Raw genomic sequence first — 18,801 nt, forward strand, 5'->3', positions numbered from 1 at the left:
GAATATCTGCCTAGAGTAGCTGGCACATGGCATGGTGAAAAAACATGGTTATTTGCGAGGTTTTAACCATTTTATTTTCCAAAAATTACAAAGGAAGACAGATTGAGAAAGAGCTAAAAAAGCGATAACACTCAGTATCTCAGCATTACATTTATTTCTACAGCAACGTTTATGCTCCAAGCCTAAAGCACTTGGCAGATGTTAAGGAAAGCAGCCACCAAGAACACCTTTCTTGGAGTGGGAAGCATCACTGTGCACATCATGTACATTGCAGAGCTGAGACCACAAGAGACTTGGAAGTCACAGTGCCATTCGAGCAGTGAAGATGAGAACTGAGCATAAATTTTTAAGCCATGGGCATAGATTGCAGGGTACTAGCATGGCTTTCCACATTAGAGATGCAGATGGAGAGGTGTTATGTTGCTTGTATGACTTTTCTCCAGCTAAATTACTTTCTCTGTTGGCAGCTAGCATAACAAATCACTGCTCATGTTTAATATTTTCCTATTGTACATCTTCCTCTCTCTTCAAGTACTCCAGCCATATTAACTCCTCTAAGCAGAAAACTGAGGCCAAAAGTGTCTTCCAGTTCCTCCTGCTGCTAAAGTCACGATCAGAAATCAAAATTTAGCTTTTAATTAACAGTAACCAGCCAATTTATTCGAGTCTGGACTTTGACATCCAGAGCATGCTGTCACTTTTGGAAGCATTTCTGCAGAGAAGCCTCGGGCTTTAATGAATCACAGAGACTCATTGCTATGCGAGGCCTTTTAGGTCAGAGCTGGGTTATGTTTTAAAGAAAGATTTACAGCTACTTGAGTCATACCTGTGGAGAAAAGTTTGGGGAGATGCAGACATGTGGCCCTGTTGCTCTTAAACCAGCACCATTCAGAAGCTTTGCAAAGCAGAGCTGTCTTCCATGGTCAGCATGGTTTGCCTGGAGCAAGAATTGGGAAGAGGGTGATTGGTTCTGTACTGCTATTCCATGGGTGCACTGCAACCCCCAGTGTGTGCTAGGAGCAATTCTTCATAGAAAGAGGACTGAGAAATGCTCATCATGTCTGACCATGAGCGGACCTCCTATCTGGTTATCCTTCTTCACTCCAGGATAGGAGGTGGATATTGTTAACCCTCTCCCATCCCCTTAACAACAGTTGGGAGCCCAGATTCCTTCTCACACTTTTTCTCATGGTTGCTTTAGATGTTCAGTGTCAGAGCTGTTAGTGGGGATTCAAAGCTCCCGGCTGTAATTGCGTGAGGCACATCAGCTCTTTGGACATACATATGCATGAAACACCATAAATAGAAAGGTTATTCTTAGGATTCCACTCAGCCATCTAGTAAACAGTCTCTATCACAGAGCAGAGAAAGAAAACTGAAGAAAGAAGAGATGAAAGACTGTAAATTTGGAATGTATTCAAATTCAATCATTGATAGTGGAGCTTCCTAAAATATTAGTGATTGAATTATAATTGCAGTTACACTAGGAGAATTTCTACAGTACAGGTTTCCTGGGAAATGCCAAATACTCCTGTCATTTTTGTCTGCATAATCTCAAAGGCAAGACTCCACACCTGGATTTGCTATACTTTGTAAAGATGAAAGGCCCAGGAAAAGGCTAAAAATTTACAGTCAGCAATAATGTGATACAAAAGAAATGAATTCAGAGTATCTCAAAGATGGGGCTATGTCCTGGATGGAAGCAAATTTCTCCTCTTTTAGAAAGACAAGGACTAATGGCCTTTACAACCATGTCTCCTTGGGGAAATTGGGAAAACAAGGGGGAAAATTCTCTTATTCCCAAATCTGAGTAAAATAATCTGCTTGTTTTTAACGGATTTTAAATGAGAGCCATTCACTGCCATAAAAGTGCATTGTTTTTGTTGTGCTCCTCTCTCTTCTTCTCCCCTTTCCCTCAGAACTACCTAGTTGAGTGAGTATTTCTGAAAAATAAGTGTCCCAGGTGGAAAAATGGAAAGCACACATCTTTTCTCCCCTTTACAAACTTCTGGCAAAGAAGGCAGAAAAACTCACAGATGCAGAACAAAATCAGCTCAGATAAACTGATGCTGTCATTTTTGGCAGTAGTTAGAAAAAAAACCAACAGTTCTAAAATATAAATTTCTTAAAATACATTCCTGGAAGTAACTTGTGTTTGTAACTGTTTTACATAGACCTGTGAGCTGATGCATAGCAACCACCTTTGGAAGATTCTTTTGAAAACACGAAAATTACTTCAAATTATCACATTGAGCTAGGCTATTTGTACTGAACTGTCATGTACTTGCAGGCAGAATACCAAAGGTTTCTGTGTCAAATACAAATACGGAATGAAAAGGCAGTTCCTGTCTCAAAGAACGCAACGTCTAACTTTTATTCCCAACTTCTGATAACGTCTGTCAGTGCCAGTGTATGAATTGAGGGCAATTCAAAAAAATCATGATAAAAGATGCACGGTGCATGAGAGCTCTCTGCTGAAAGATGCTGGTGGATGAAAAAAGAGGAAGGTTCAGTGACCGTAAACCCAAAGTCCATGTTTCCTGATATAACTCAAAGCGGAGAAATTCTTCGCTATTCACTCCCACCCCCATCTGTCCTCAATGCCTTAAGCCAATTTTTTTTTTCACCCAGAGTCACTTTTAAAGTCTATTTGCTCTCCCTTGTCTTTGGGAGTTTCTCTCCATCATTTTGTTTCATGTTCATTCACAGTTTCTTCTTCTCCAATGGTGCAAATTAAGCATAGCCCTGGCAGAGTTAACAGAGCGGCACCAATTTGCACCATTGAATGATTTGGGTTTGCTGAGTTAAAAACAAAGATGAGCTTGTCAGCTTTCCAGCCCATCTCCCCGCCGCTACAGGATTGTTCTCCATAATGCATTTGCTAGTACTTTCCCTAGTTTAATTTTAAATGGCTTGAGCTCTCTCTGTGTCCCTTGAGAGATTTCCTTGCCAAGTTGTAGAGCTCACCATTATGAAATTTATTCTGCCATTTCATTAATTTTTCCTTTTTTTTTTCCCCCCCTTTTTGCTAATAGCTACATGCTCTTGGACAAATCATGCTTTCAGTCCTTACCAAGCTACCACCAGCCATGTTTTTACCCCAGCTCTAACAGCTTAACTATGTTTCTTTGCAAAGAGCCATCTTTCCCAGTCTGAATTGCCTTTCTCTGATTTCATTACTGCAAAGCATCAACGGTGCGGTGCTTTGCAATCCTTTTGAGCACAGCTTAATATCTGCTCCATCCTCTCCGAAAGCATCAGGGATTTGATTTGATCAGTGGAAAATAAATGTATATTGCTGAAGCCAAACAGCACAAGGACAAGGCATGGATTCAAACTTCAGCATGGAGATGTGTCAGGGAATGTCATGTGGGAGATTAGGAAAAGGTTCTTCACCAAAGGATGATGGACATGGAAGGCTCAACAGGGCAGTGGACATCGCACCAAGCTGCCAGAATTCAAGGAGCATTTGGATACTGCTCTCAGACATAGGGTTTGAATTTTGGGTGGTCTTGTGTAGGGCCAGGAGTTGGACTCAGTGGTCCCTGTGGGTCCCTTCCAACTCAGGATATTCTATCGTTGTATGAAAATATTTAACCACAGGCTTGAAGCTCTCATTTAAGAGCAGTCAGTTTCTGTGCAATGCTTAAATTTGAAACAAACACTTCAATCCTATGCTAGGTCAAAGCTCAAGGGGGAGGCTGACTCTTCCTGAGATGTCTTTTCCTTTGCTGATCCCTGTGACCTTCCTTTCCTTTCAGAGCCCGATTTGGAAGCAGCTCCCTCCGCCTGCCTCTCTCCTCTCTTCTCTTTCTCCCCTCTCATATGTGCTCCTTTCCTCCTCTCTCCAGGTGATATGCACGCTGGTGGCGGCTTTCTTGCACTTCTTCTTCCTCTCCTCTTTCTGCTGGGTGCTGACTGAGGCCTGGCAGTCCTACATGGCCGTGACGGGTCGGTTACGGAACCGCATCATCCGCAAGCGCTTCTTGTGTCTCGGATGGGGTGAGGATTGTGGGTCTGCATAGAAGCTCCATTGGGTCAGGGGAGAAAAAAAAAAGAAACAACAACATTGTTCCATCCTAGCGTGAAGATCTATTCCGGATTTATGCTGTGCAAAAAGCTTAGTTTGACACCCTTAGGTGTGTCAAAAAAGGCTCCGATGGTTGAAAATGAGCAAAAGCCAAAAGCTGCTATCTCCACCCAAGAGCAATATGAAGGAGATGAGCTGGGAAGGGGCTGTGTGTTCCAAGGGCACAGTGGGGCTGGGGGATTTCTGCTGGTTCTGGCTTTCTTCCCTGCTTCTCTTTTATTTTTCTCTCACTGTCTCCTTCCATGTGCGACCCGGGGAGAAGCAAGCTCTGAAATGCTGTCTCCATGGCAGCAGGGCCTTTCATAGACAAATAAACTATGAGACCAGTGCAGATGCTTGTAACTAATTTTCCTCCCTCTGCCTCTTCCGTATGTTTAATTTATTAGCTTTAAATGATGCATTCTGTAGTTGAAAACAAACGCAAACCCGTAACCTGGGCTCTCAAAGCGACATGAAGCTTTTGTTTGAAAGGAGCAACTGAACAAAAAGTTGCTCAAAAGCAAGCAGAGGAAAAAAGAGAGAATCAGAGAGCACTGTGCTTCTAAGCTGTATTAGTGGCTCATTTCACTACTGAAGTCGAGCATTTTGCCCCGAGGCAAGATATTTCCGACGGTTATGAAGGGCCCTGATGTGATTTATTCTTGCACATCAAGAGCCATCCTCCTTCCAGCACCTGCATCTCTTTAAGTTTTGCTTGGGAAACAAAACAAATGGTGGGACTGAAATACAGTGCTTGTACATAGCAAGCCTGTAACCACACACATGCAAAACGCAGGCTCAGTGTGCTTTTTTGTCCTTGTGCATATGTTCCAATATAAACACTGTATGTATGACTTGAGGAACATCAGGGATATCAAATGCAAAAGACTGACAGCTTCTCTAGGTAATAAAGGTAATAAAAAGGGATGTTTTCTTCAATCTGATTTATAAATGCTAGGACAGATGAGAGTGTTAGCCGAGGGAATTTTGGATGAGCGATATTCATAATTGTAATTTGCACAGATTTAAGGGGAAAAAAAGCCTGCATGTGTAGGAGCATAATTTGCATTGTTAGTAAAATGTAGCTATTCCTGGGCTAGGATGTGCTGGCTGATAAATGGTGCATAATAACCGTTTGGAATAGGTTAGGACACAAAGTGAAGAACACTCTCACCTATTAAAGCAGCAAGGGAATTTCTGGTATTTAGCATCCTGCTAGACTTCAGCTGTAGTGCTGGGATTAATGGCATCTCTAAGAGGGCAGAGGACGTAAATAAGTTTTCAAGAGCATTATTTGAAATAATTATCACAGTCAATGAGTTGATGGTTGGGCTAGATCTCAGTGGTCTTTTTGAACCTTAGTGATTCTGTGATTCTGTGAATTCACTTTGTAATGGGCTGATCCTCCCCCTCTCCCCTCTTTGCTTATTAACATTTTTTCAAGCTCTTGTGGGAGAACTTTGCCAAGTTCTCAGCTGTAGCTCATTGAAGCTGCAGTGGTTTTCATCAGCAGTGAGGTTTACTCCCAGTTTCCTGTTCTCCTCTTGTGTGTGCGATTTTGCCTTTTCAGAAAAGAGGTTTTTTTTTCGCAATTAGAAAAATATAAAGTTATTTAGACGTGCAAACTGTTCCCTAGAAACAGTTCAATTGCACATTTAGTTCCAGTGAAAAAAAACAAAATTTGGTTATCTACTTACAACCATGCCATTGTTTCAATTGGATTTTTTATGTTGCCCTGGCTGAGGCTCTGACAGGGTCTTCAGTTGTTTCTAACAGTTATGGCTTTTGGTAGTCATTATTATCAAATGAACTTTTTTTAATGGGACATGGTGATTTCGTTACATGATTCTCCTGCTGGCCTGACAGAAAAAAAATCTTCAAATCAGGTTTCCTATGCTTTTTTTTTTTTTTTTTTTTTAATTTTTGAATTGACTGTAGCACTCACTTTCTTCACAAACCCCTCTAAATTTGGCCACTGACTATGCAGCATGAGTGACTGCACAGACGTCTGATACACAGCACACAAAGCGTATGGCACAAACCGGTTAGAAACAGCTTTCTTTCAAATAGTCAAGAATAGATTAAAAGTTTATTGGAAATATTTGGATGTATCTATTTTTAATCTGATCACATCCCAAGGCAAAGGATACAGCAGTCCTCACTGCTCTGCTCGTTGGCTTAACTACCATCGTGTAGCTCCCCTCTCCGATAAATGCAGCTTGTACATCTGATGAGTTCACAGCCTAAGTGTGCATTTCTGCATAATTATCACGTCTAAGAGAAGTACTTTGTGAGGAACAAGTTGCTATTTTGGGCAGAGTCTTAGCCGACATTCTTCTTTCTGGAGCTTCATGCATCATGTTCTACTCTAAAAAAAATCCTTTCTGACTTCTTAGTGTGCAAACCATGGGATGCCACCCTGATGTCATTACAGTGAATACCATGCAGGTTATATGTCCAGAATATCCAGATGAGGTGTGAAGAAAGCTCAGCAAGATGGAAAATAGTCATTATAGAACTTTTTTAAAAAGAGACATTCTGAAACCATCCTGCTCAATGGCTTTGGACTGCTCAAACATGAGCTCTGCTTGGATGTCTCATATGGGAAGAGAAACTCTTTTCTTTATGATAACTCTCAAATTGGAACAGGCTGCTTAGGGAATCAGTGAAGTCCTCATCCCTGGAGTTGTTCATGAGCTATGGAGATGTGGCACTTCGGAGCATGGTTTAGTGGGCATGGTGATGATGGGTTGGTGGTTGGACTAGATGATCTCAGTGCTCTTTTCCAACCTTAATGATTCTGTGAAACTGTTTCTTTTCCAGACTACTCAGCCTTAACACCTCCCAACTATCTGCTGATCCTCACAGTTAATCAACTTTGCATCGATCTATATTGCTGAGTAACCACCCTGTCAGCAGAGTTGTTTGGATACTGTGTCTGGACAGCCCTGCAGACTACAGCATCTTCTACAGCTGCCTGCTATGACCTCTACAGCACACTAATTAGGGTCTTGTCAAAAAGCACTAATCCTAGCTGGCTACTGAGCCTGCTAATTCCTAATGGGATTTGCCCATCTTTAGCATTGAGACAGCTTAATGCTTTGTGTCACAAGTAGTAGGACTATAAAAAGCCACACAAAGCCCTCCATAGCTGAAGAGCCAGATGTTCCCAGACCATACCCAGACATTTTTATAGGGAAAGGAAAGAGCCAGGCTGGGGATAGTGAATCAGAGAAATACTCAATCTCCTCTGTAGATCCTAGAGCAGTTTACCAGGCAGGAATAGTAAGGATAAGTAGGCTGTTAGCAGGATACAACATCTTCTATTAGTTCGAATGTGCCTAGGTGTTCAGAAACCCAATCCTGTCAGTAGTTTTAAGTTTCAGTCCAGCATTTCACAATACCAGCATGTTTTTGTTCTATTTCTTCCTTATCATCATTTTTTTTGAGATTTTAGCATTAGGATCGAGGGCATAGCTTCACCCCCTTATGAACCTGAAATAAGACCCCATGCTGGTATTGTTAGCTCATGACATCATGAAGATAAATTGCATACCATGAGCATCAAATAGCCTCCAAGGCACAAACTACTCATCCTTTGTAGCACTCATAATGAAGTGTGCCCTCTCTCCAAGGTGGCTGTTTTTTGGGTGCAAAAGGGGAGCAGCTCTCTGGCGTAAAGTAAATACTCTGGTTTGCAGAAAGACCTGATGTTCAGATGCTTCTTTCCATTGTGCTTCAGAGGGACTTGCTCCATTATCGTAGACTCATAGAATCATTTTGAGTTGGATGGGGCCTCAAGAATCATCAAGTTCCAACCCTCCATCATAGGCAGGGCCACCAACCTTCAGATCTGGTACAAGACCAGGTTGCCCAGGACCCCATCCAACCTGGTCTTGAACATCTCCAGGGATAGAGCATCCACAGCATGCAGGGATATAGCTGGATGGGGGGAACACTGTTCCCATTTCCTGCTCTGTCTCATTTGGAGCAAGATTTGAACCCAAGTTGTTCACATATTACGTTAAGAGCAAACACAGCTTTTAATCTCTGCCTTGCTAGTTCTTTTGGGTTAAGTGGTGCCTGAATATTCCACCCCCAAGAAATGTCCTGGTATATTCCTGGCTGTTCTGCATCCCTAAGAATAAAATAAATGAATTTTATGCATCTGCATGTACTATCATTCCCTGCACAACTGCTGAGACCACAGCAGGATACGAGCTGATTACAGCTGACAGCATTAACTTCATTAGCAGACGTAACAAAGGTTCATGCTTCTGGCTCTGAAGGTCCTGAATTCAGACTCTGCCAAAGGCCCAGGCTTGGACAGATGGTGCTAGAATAACACAGGGAGAAATGGGGTATATAAAGTGGTTGAGTTGGAGCAGAGCTGCACATATGTTAAAATAACCAATTTTCTCTTGTTTCATTTTCCATAGGGCTCCCCGCCTTGGTGGTTGCCATTTCTGTGGGATTTACTAAAGCCAAGGGGTACGGCACCGTGAACTAGTGAGTAATGAGGTTCTTCTTCCTATTCTTTTTTTCCAGTCTCACCTCCCATCATTTTGTCAAAAAAAACCACTCGCCCATAGGAACAAAGGTAGGAGCTAAATTCTCATTGGCTGCCTATGGGAGTAGGAATGATAGGAGCTGAGAGAGCCTTCTGACATCCTCAATCCATCAGTTCATCTGAATGCTGTGCACTTGTCTCATTCCTGCCCAAATGTCCAGGGGAAACCTTAGGATAGCAAGTCTTCAGAGAAGGACTTATTGTGTGACAAGAAGCAACTCTCTTAGTTCAGTCTGAACAAGAGGGACGTTTGCACCATAAAGATGAGAATGCCAACAGTCAGCATTCAGATTTTATCTGCACTTGCTTCTGAATCATCTCTAATAGAATAGCAGCAGGGACTAGGTACTGACTGAAAATTGTGTATTCTTTTATAAACAAATTCATAGGAACTGGTTAAATGAATGGCATAGTGGGGATGGGTTGATCTCCTCTCCTCTCCTCTCCTCTCCTCCTCTCCTCTCCTCTCCTCTCCTCTCCTCTCCTCTCCTCTCCTCTCCTCTCCTCTCCTCTCCTCTCCTCTCCTCTCCTCTCCTCCTCTCCTCTCCTCTCCTCTCCTCTCCTCTCCTCTCCTCTCCTCTCCTCTCCTCTCCTCTCCAAATATTTCTGCTTTCTTTCCTGTGAATAGACTGGTGTGATCTGGTGCTAAAAGCTTGTTAGATCTTTTCCCATGAATGCAGCACCAGTCAGCATAAGACAACACAAAAGAGCCTTGGAAGGAAGGAGGAAATGTGCAGATGATCACTCCCTGTCTCACTGCCCTGAATCGTGCATGCCAGCACCTCTTGACCCAGAACAGAGTCTCCCAGCCTGCAGCAAAAAGGGTGTCAAAACAACAAAACCTGCCAGCCTCCTTTGCTCTCAGATTGGCACATTAACGAGGTGTCCCACAAGCTGTGCATTGACTTTCCTTCATACCCAGGGTACAGAGTTTTAGTGGGCAATATTAGTAGTAACTGTACAGTTGGACTAGATGATCCTAGAGGTCTTTTCCAACTTTAATGACTCTATGATTAACTAGAGCAGCTCCTCATTTTGCTGCCAGTCTTCTGAATTCTTTTAGCCCTTCAGTTTCTGTTTCTCCTAGCATCCAGGGGCTGGCTGGCTCTCTGCCTCTATGGCTGGCTGGCTGGCTGGCTGCCCAGGAGTGGCAGGGGATCCTGTGCTCCCAGCAGGAGCCACAGACTCAGGAACACAATTTCTTAGCCCTGCTGTCAGGGTGCTTGTGACTGAAATAGGAAGGTATCTCAGGCATTGCATCGTGCTCCCACACTGCTCCTTTCCCAGCCAGCCTGTCCATTCCTCTCCTCTGCAAGTTCCTGTGATTCATCAGCCATGACTGCTGCAGGGCTTCCTGAGATGCTCAGTGAATTTGCACATGTGCACTCAGCTCTTTTCCATAGGAAAAACCTTTCGCATACATGCTGTGTCCCTAATGCCATGATGTGCAGAATATGAGCACAGGAAACAGCCTCCAGACACACATTTGTTGCACTAACGCCTTGTTGCGATTCCTGCTGTTGGTTTTACCAAGAGCCATCTTAGAGTGAATTCAAACCCAGCACCGTTCCAAGCAGCACGCTGCAGGCACCTGTTAAGCAATCTCTGCTTTGACTCCATGCTACAAAGGCACACACAGGCACATGATGCTTCTCCAGGCTGGTTTATGAGCAGCTTTGCACCTGAACTTCATATTCTTAAAACATGAAGCAGAGATCCGTAGGCCAAGACACAGGGTGAGCCTACACTGCAGCACACTTTTCCTTTTTTTTCCTCTTCAAGAGGCATAAAAGCTCTCTTATATTGATGTGTTGTTTTTACTTTCCTTCTAGAAGGAAATCAGTATTATACACCAGTAATTTCAGAGCTGAACTTGAAAACTTGAGGTTGTTCAGACAGAGAAATCAGATTTAACAGTGTTTAATGCTAAAGACAAACAGAATACAGAATAGAATCTTGTTCCAGGATTATTTTGGTTTCTGACCACTGCAGAAGGGTTCGTGATAATTGCAAAACTTGGATCTGGAGAATAGAGGCTCTTTCTCTTTTTAACTAATATAGGACATGCAGGGGGCATTTCATATGGGCAGTAACAGACCTTCAAGCTTTCGTTTTGCTGAACAAAACAGAAGACATTAGCCTTAACATGTCCCTTTCTGTAACTAAAGGGACAAGAGCTAACGTGATGGCCCACAAATGGCTTTACATTGTCATTCAAAAAGTCTTCTAACCCTGCTTCATCCAGCTTTGTCCTGGTCATTGTAGCTATTCTGGGATGGATGTAGCTATGGGATGAAGCTATTCTATAATGACAACAGACAACTGAGAAGTAATCTGAATCCTGTTCCACTGAGACATGTAGCAGTTGAAGGGTTGATCATGCCTCCAAGTTACATTGCAGGGAAGTCAGAGACTGCTCGAAGCATGAGAAGACCACTACACTTCAGCTGGCCAGATCAGACACCATTTTTTAAGTAGAGGGAGGGATTCAAATTAAAAATCAAATAGATACTGAAGGTCCCTGGTGTTTGGTGAGTGGTAATTTTCCAGATGACAGTCAGCCAGAGGCCTGTATAGTTCAGGACTCTTCTTCTGGAGGGCTTTGAACTCACCATCTATAGTGAGTGCAGGCAAACAAGAAGATTTTTCCTTTTCTCAGCTGAACTGTATTTGAAAGGAGATTTTGTAGTTTTTTGGAGAGGACCTAGGGGAAGAGTACAGACTGTTCTTTTAGTCTCAAAGAAAGTCTCAAATTTTCAGGCTTGAATGAGTAAAATCATAGTCTCACAGAAATGTTCCAGTTGGAAGGGGCCTTAAAGATCATCTAGTTCCAACCTCACACCATCAGTACAGATACCTTTCACTAGATCAGGTTGCTTGGGGTCCCTGTGTAGTCAGGCAGCCTGTGCCATGCCTCAGCACCTTCATAGTGAATAATTTCTTCCTCATATCTAATCTAAGTCTCCCTCTTTTAGTTGAAAACCATTGTCCCTGCTATATTGCTATACTCTCTGATAGATACCCTTTCCAACTTTCCTTAGTTGCTGGAAGGCCACTTTGAGGTCTCCTCAAAGTCTTCACTATTTCAGGCTGAGCAACTCCAACTTTCCCATCTTGTTTTCATAGGAGAGCTGTTGTAAACCTTGAATATCCTTGGACTCGCCAGACACTAATAAATTCCCTTTAACCAGTGCTCCAGAGACTGACTCTGGATCTCTAAAGCTTGAATGGAGCAGCTGAGGTTGTGCTACTGGTAGCTGGAAATTCATATCCTTTCCCACAAGACAGCTCACAGGAGATGTTGTCAAAGAACAGTGCCAGGAAACAGCAAATTTCCAAGGGTCCTTCTTTGCCATTGATTGCATCAAGGCTTTGGACACCCACAAATATCTCAGTAACTTTTTTTGATTATATTTAAATACTGGTGGGATAGTCCTGAATGCCAGCTGTAGTCTTAGCTATATAAACATGTTAGCTGTCGCACTGTGGGTGCTTAATTTTGTGCATGATCAAGGTGAGAGCTGTTGCAAGCAGAGCTGTGGGGTATAGTCAGGAAGGGCTTGTTGGAAGTCAGCTCTTTGCAGGACCAGGGCAAAAACCCTCCATTTCACACCTTTGTCATAGAAGAGAGGTGGTGACCAGGGAGGTGGTGGTTGGAATATCTCCTGTCCCTAGAGATATTCAAAGTCAGACTGGGCAGGGCTCTGAGCACCCTGATCTAGCTGTAAATACCTCTGTTCATTGTCAGAGAGTTGAACTAGATAACCTTTAAAGGTCCCTTCCAACTCAAACAATTATGATACACAAAAACAATCAGATGTGTGGTGAGGTGGTCTTTGGTACTGGACTCAAGAGCCACTGTTAATCTGGGAAGCACAGCTTGGAAATGGTAGTTGATCATTGTTAAATTACTCACTTTCTTCCAGTGGTCATTTTGTTTAAGAGATCTCCAGAGAGATCTCTTTGCAAGTACTCTTAGTGAAAAGCTAATATTTTTGTGCCTTGAAAGGACAAGGATATAAGTGTCTCAACTAGACTAGCATGTTACTGGAGTTGCCTGTCAGTTCTCCTTCTCAAATACCACTTCTTCCTTTCTTTGCTGTCAGCCACCACCTCTGACAGTTTTGGAAGGAAACACTTTGATTACATGCTGTGACAGGGAGATCAGACAGTCAGAAAGGATAAGGGCCAGTGCTTGGTGATGTGTGAACCCAACTTCAGAAAGCCCAGGAGGGGGGAGAGGGGCTGCTGGGGACCTGATGGGAATAAAAGCCCTCGTTTTGCCATGTCCTCATCGCTAACTGGAATGCAGGACTGTCTGCTCCCTTCTTCAAGCGAGCTGTCTCTTTCCCTTCTACTTGGAAGGTTTCCTGGGAAAAATATTCCTAAAGCTAGGATTAAACATTGAAGCAAAAGATTTGGGGGCAAGCACAGCAATTTGGGAGCCCACCTGGTTCTCCCTCTGTTCTGTCCTTGCATTCATGAAGACTTTCAGTCATCACAGCCCTCCAACACTGCATTCCCATTTCCTCCCTCCATGCCTGATTATTCATTTTATTATTACACCTGTTCAGACTGTCTCAGAGAGCAACTTGTTATCAGGAGGAAATCAGAATTGATTAAATTAACACGTGGTAACTTTAATTTAGAAATAAGATTCAGGACTTGGAGAAAGTCAGAACATCCTGCTTTCAATTTTCAATATGAAATGCTTTGTGTTTTGTTTTTTTTTTTCCCTCCAAATGTTCTGAATTTTAAGGTGAAAAACAACATAGTTGGATGTCATGTCTGACACAAAAACAATTGAAGCTGATCAACAAAATTGAAATGTTCCCAGGAAGGCTTTGTTTCCTGGGAGAAGTCTGAAAGGCAGTGTTTCTTTTGATGCAGAATGAAATGATATTGCTGAGAGTACAAGCACATAAATGAATCACTGCAGAGTTAGCTGGTTTAAGAGCTTTGAGGAAGTCCTTGTTCCATTGTGGTTGCTTGCTCTTATCCATTGGTAAATGCATGGTACTTTACTGTTGAAACAGGATTACTCCACTGCACATTTACTCCAGGGTACTGCCATGTCTAAGCATGCAAACTTTCCATGGGGTTGCTGACACAGTGTAAATTCTCATCTTCTCTTGCTCTAAGGTACCAAGTTTAAGTATCCATACTCTAACTTGCTGCATTCCCCATGAAATAGAAATCCAGTTCCAGTGCTGATTTAACTGTTCATGACTGTCACAGAATCACAGAATGGTTGAGGTTGGAAGAGACATTTGGAGGTCAAGCGGGGACACATATAGGAAGTTGCCTAGGACAATGTCCAGATGGATTTTGAAGATCTCTAAGGAGGGACACTCCACCATTTCTCTAGGCAACCTCCTTGGTCACATTCACAATGAGAAAGTGTTTCCTTAAAAAAAACTTTTTCCTTCCTGTTTTTATGTTCAAACGTGAAAATTGTCTACCTGGCCATCCTGTCACGTTCAGCTGATGAGAAACAGATATTTCTCTTATCTGTTTTTCTTTAGAGCGGGTTTGTCAGTATTTCTGGGAAGGTGGCAGGGTCACTGTCCCTGATGGTGCTCAAGAGTCATCTGAATGAGGTGCTACAAGATATGGTTTAGTGAGTTGTAATGGTGACAGGAAGATGGTTGGACTAGATGATCTTGTAGGTCCTTTCCAACGTTGTGATTCTATGATTCTATGGGGATTTCAATGCATAGTGAGATCTGCATGTGGATGTACAGTGCAGTAGAATTTCCATGGAGATTCCTGTAGTACATTTATAGTGTTAACCTGAGAGATGGGAGGTCTCCATCTGATCTAGGTGCATTGATTGCATGATTCTATGATTCTGTGATTATTCAAGTGTTGAAAGACTGGTCAGTGCAGTCAGTGGAGTTCAGTGAAAGACTCCTTTGGATCTCCACTGAAGAGAAATGTTATCAAGGCCTACTGGATTTCATATTCCATGATAGGCACTGACATGATAGACATCAGTGTTTAGTGAGAAGATTCCCTTGGGCTCTGTAGGCACTAGGCAGATTAGGAGCCTAAATTCCACAGAAAGTCAATGGAGAAAGGAGAAATTTGATAGTGATAGGACAAGGAGGAATGGCTTGAAATGGAAAGAGGGCAGATTTTGATTAAATATTAGGAGGAAATTCTTTATTCAGAGGGTGGTGAGTCACTGGCACAGGATACCCGGAGAAGTTGTGGATTTTCGATCTCTGGAGGTGTTCAAGGCCAGGTTGGATGGAATCATGGGCAGCTTGATCTGCAGGGTGGCAACTGTTCCCACAGCAGGGACTTTGGAACTAGATGAATTTGAAGTTCCCTTCCAACTCAAGGCATTCTATGATTCTCAGGCTGTGTGATGTGAGGGAGGAGCAACATGTTGGTTTCCAAAGGAGGCATGACAATACCTCACTTTCAGCTTAAGAACATCCACTTAAGCAGCAAAGTGAATTCCCACCTTGCTGCTGAGTTGTGAAATTTCCCCACGGCAGCAAGCCCAGAGGGAGGATCCAAGAGCAGAAATGTACCATGCTTCTGGACCCGAGCTCCCCCTAGGCCTACTGGTTAGCAAATGAACAAATCTGCTCTTTTGCCTGAGCGAGCATGACAAGAGAATTATCTTGCTCACAAAGTAATGCTGTAGCTTCCAGCAGGACCTGGTCTGAAACAGAGCATCGCATGAATTTTGCATGCATTCCTCTGTCAACAATCAAATGGTAATCAAACATGGCTCTGCAGGCAGACCCCCAGGCAACCGGGCCTTTGTGCAAGTACAGGAGAAACAAAAAGCAAAACTTGCTTGCTGTAAATTCTGAGACTTTTTTACTATGGAGTATAAGCTCCTGAGATCAATCCACAGGCAAAGGGAGGCAGCAAAACATGCATTTTTTTTGATGGTGGTGCAAGCTACCAAGTAATTTTCTTTTCTTTCTTACTTTTCCAGCTGCTGGCTGTCATTAGAGGGAGGTCTTCTCTACGCCTTCGTGGGACCAGCTGCTGCTGTTGTTTTGGTATTTGAGCTTGTCTGAAATCTTTTTTTTTCCTCTTTGTTTTATTATTATTATTATTTTTAATTTTATAAGACTTCCCTCATACTTTCATCCCCAAAAGCGTCCCTCTTTCTTTCTATTCTTTTTTTTAATAACTTTATCCTTCAGGAAGAAAACACAGAGTATTAGAAGCCAGGAATTTGGGATGAGTTTAAGTCTGAAATGCAGTGTACCTCAGCAACCAGCCTTATACCTCTGTCCTCTCTGGAGTTCCCTAGACACCTGGATAAAGCTTTAACTTTTTATCAGCCTGTCTGGATGGAAGTGCAGAATGGTGGTGGAAAATTATGACATTAACTCCTTCAGAATCTACTGTTACTGGCTGCTCTTAGACAAAGTAGGGTCCACTGACAGCATTTATTCTTTTGTCCCAGATGTCTATGGAATTTGAGTAACTTCCTTGCTCTCAAGTGAAATGGAAGTCTTTGAAAAACAATGCTGAGAGGATCCTTTATGACTCCAAAAACATCAAGTTTGCTTCTTGTTCAAAGAAATGGTGTGGTTCAAGTAGGCATTCATTAACTCTGTCCTACTGTCCCTATCCCTTGGCTCTAACCCAAAACCAAAGCCTGTTTCAGTCAGTTACTATTTGAGTTGAAGGTGTCACTGAAGTGATGACAGACCTTTCATCAAGCTTCCCTGCTGTTGAAGCCTCACTGATCATGAGAAATCTTGACTGTCAGGGTTCAAAGACTTTGTAAACTGCTGGTCCCTTTAGGAAATCCCTTCTGCAGCAATTGCAGACACATGTAATGAAACTTGTAGACCCATCTAAGTGGAAGTCTGTTTTTTCTCTCCAACCCAGTGTTTTATCCAGTGGAGGAGTTGTTTGGTCTTGTCTAATGTGCCCTGGAGAATCCCATAGGAATGGAATTGTCGACATTTGCAGTTTCTTTTTTGGATCTTTTTTTTGTTTCAGGCAGTGCTGAGGGGGATAACTTCCCTGTAGCAGGAGCAGGCTTACAGGAGAATAGCTACACAAAACCTCTTGCTGCCTCTATTTTTATGGCTGTCACTGCACATCAAGCCACCATGGTGTCATCATGACATCAAAGAAACAACTCATCAGTTGCCCCTCTTCTACAATAAAGCTAAGCTTTTCTCTCTTAGAATCTTTCTTTAGCATTGATACAACACATAGCTGAGCCTTTTGATAGTCATCAGCAAAGAGTGGGAATATGCAAATGTACATGCTAACCAGTCATTAGATTTCTGTAGGCATGCGATAGTCGGATTTTGTTCAGTAATGTTGCTGATGGGCTTAGAGTCTTCCTTTTTGCTGGAATAATTGACAGCAGCATTAAGTGGCTTAGTGTTTTCAGATGAACTGCCTCTTTGCTCAACAACATAATAACAGATAGCTCTGGCTCAGTGGCTTGGGTGTTCAATAGACAGCGGTGATTAGGAGGGAGTGAACTATTGTACTGCCTGGAGAAAGAGCAGTCAGCCTCCTGCCTGTTTTGCTTTTGTTGTGCCAACAACAAGGGAAGTAATCCTTCAGCTTTCCCTACCCTGCTCCCATTTGGCATCTCTGTTTTCACTTATCATCAAAGATGGAATTGGAGATAACCTTACAGTGAGGTCAACACCTGCAGATGCTGGTTCACACAGAAGGTTTTAGGAAGTGGTGAGTCATCTCTGGAGGTGTCTGTCTCTTTTCATTGCCTAGAGAAGGCGCCCGTACATCTCATTTATACTACCTGACTCATTGCTAGCTAAATGAGAAGCAAATGATGCCCAAGAGAGGTATGAGGTAGTGTACCTATATCCTGAGGAACTTGGGGAAGAGGAGGAGGAATAAGCATTGAACACTTTTTTGTAAATGGAAACCCGAGCTGACAAAATTCACACTATGGCTTTGTAGCAGAGCATAGGGTGGAATACACAGTTCTCAAGTATGCACTGTGTATGAGACCAGACAGTTGTCTCTTTTGTGCATGCTTTGTCCTGATTTCAGGTTGGCCATGCCAGATATGGAGGGTCACTCCACCTTGGCTCCGTATGAGGACAGTGAGGCTCTCACAAGGCTGTGTGAGGGATATGCAGCTGTACTACTACTCAGGACAGGATTGCTCCAGATAATCCACCTGCTTTTGTGCAGGGATCACAGAACAAGATGGGACCTGGCTCTGCACCTGAGCTAAGCAGCTCTTTCTCACCCGGAACTCTGAAGAATATGATACGTTGACACCCAAATGACTTCGCACACAGCTGACTTGCCTCCAGCTGGGTTTATTGTCTACGCTTTTAACTTTAAGAATCCCAGGACATTTAAATTCAGGGCTGCTGTAAGTGGTTTTACACTTCTAACTCAGGTGAGGCACCCTGATGATACACAGGTTGAAAGCCTGTTGCAGAGATGCAATTACCGAGCTACAATTCTTCATCTCTCCATAAATGAATGAGGATGAACACTGTTGTGCCAAACCCTAGTAGGTATGCAGCCTCAATACTTCAACGTCATATTGTACCTTAAAGAAGAGGACCTCATATGCTCAGAAGCCTCCAGCATGGTGAAGAAAGACACATGAATTGCAAGTGTGCTCACAAGTGTGCACTTAACTGGGGTTTGTTTTCTTGCTGATCTTTGGCTAAGTTACTGCATGTGACTTGCCAGCACTGTGTCTATAAAACAAAACAGTGGTGTGCTCTAGAAATGGACTGACAGCTGTGGAAAGTATTTCACTCACCCAACAGCTGATACAAAAGAAAATAACTGCTATTTGGGAGCTCTTCCATTTGCTGCCAGCTGTAGACTCCACATCAGAAAGCTGGGTCATGTCCTGATGAAATCAGCAGAGCAAACTCAGAAGGGTTGTTCAGTCTTGAGAATGATTTTGGCATTTAGATGAAGGCTTAGTGTGAGCAGAAATGTCTTTCCCATGGGCTGTGTGTTCTTTGGTGGTTTGATGGCTGGAGTAGATAATCTTAGTGGTCTTTTTCAACTTTAGTAGTTCTATGATTCTATTAGTTGTTCATTCGGACCACTTCTCAAAGGTGTTCTAAACTCGCCCAGGCTCTTATCTAACATCTAATGGCAAATATATCTGAATTTGACCTGAATTGTTTCCTTGCAAGCACAATGTGCAGAAGAGCAT

At 42.8% G+C, this 18,801-nt stretch overlaps 1 protein-coding gene across 1 annotated transcript in view; it reads left to right on the forward strand.

Annotated features, from left to right (window-relative positions):
- ADGRB1 (adhesion G protein-coupled receptor B1) overlaps positions 1-18,801 on the forward strand; it is a 276,533-nt gene that overhangs the window by 216,764 nt on the left and 40,968 nt on the right. Inside the window, exons 21-23 of the mRNA XM_085221766.1 lie at positions 3,852-4,002; positions 8,509-8,578; positions 15,598-15,664. Of these exons, the coding sequence (XP_085077892.1) occupies positions 3,852-4,002; positions 8,509-8,578; positions 15,598-15,664 (288 nt within the window). The remainder of the gene's footprint in view (positions 1-3,851; positions 4,003-8,508; positions 8,579-15,597; positions 15,665-18,801) is intronic.

The sequence above is a fragment of the Meleagris gallopavo genome, chromosome 3 (assembly GCF_905368555.1).
Source record: "Meleagris gallopavo chromosome 3, MGAL_WU_HG_1.1, whole genome shotgun sequence".
Classification (NCBI taxonomy): Eukaryota; Metazoa; Chordata; class Aves; order Galliformes; family Phasianidae; genus Meleagris; species Meleagris gallopavo.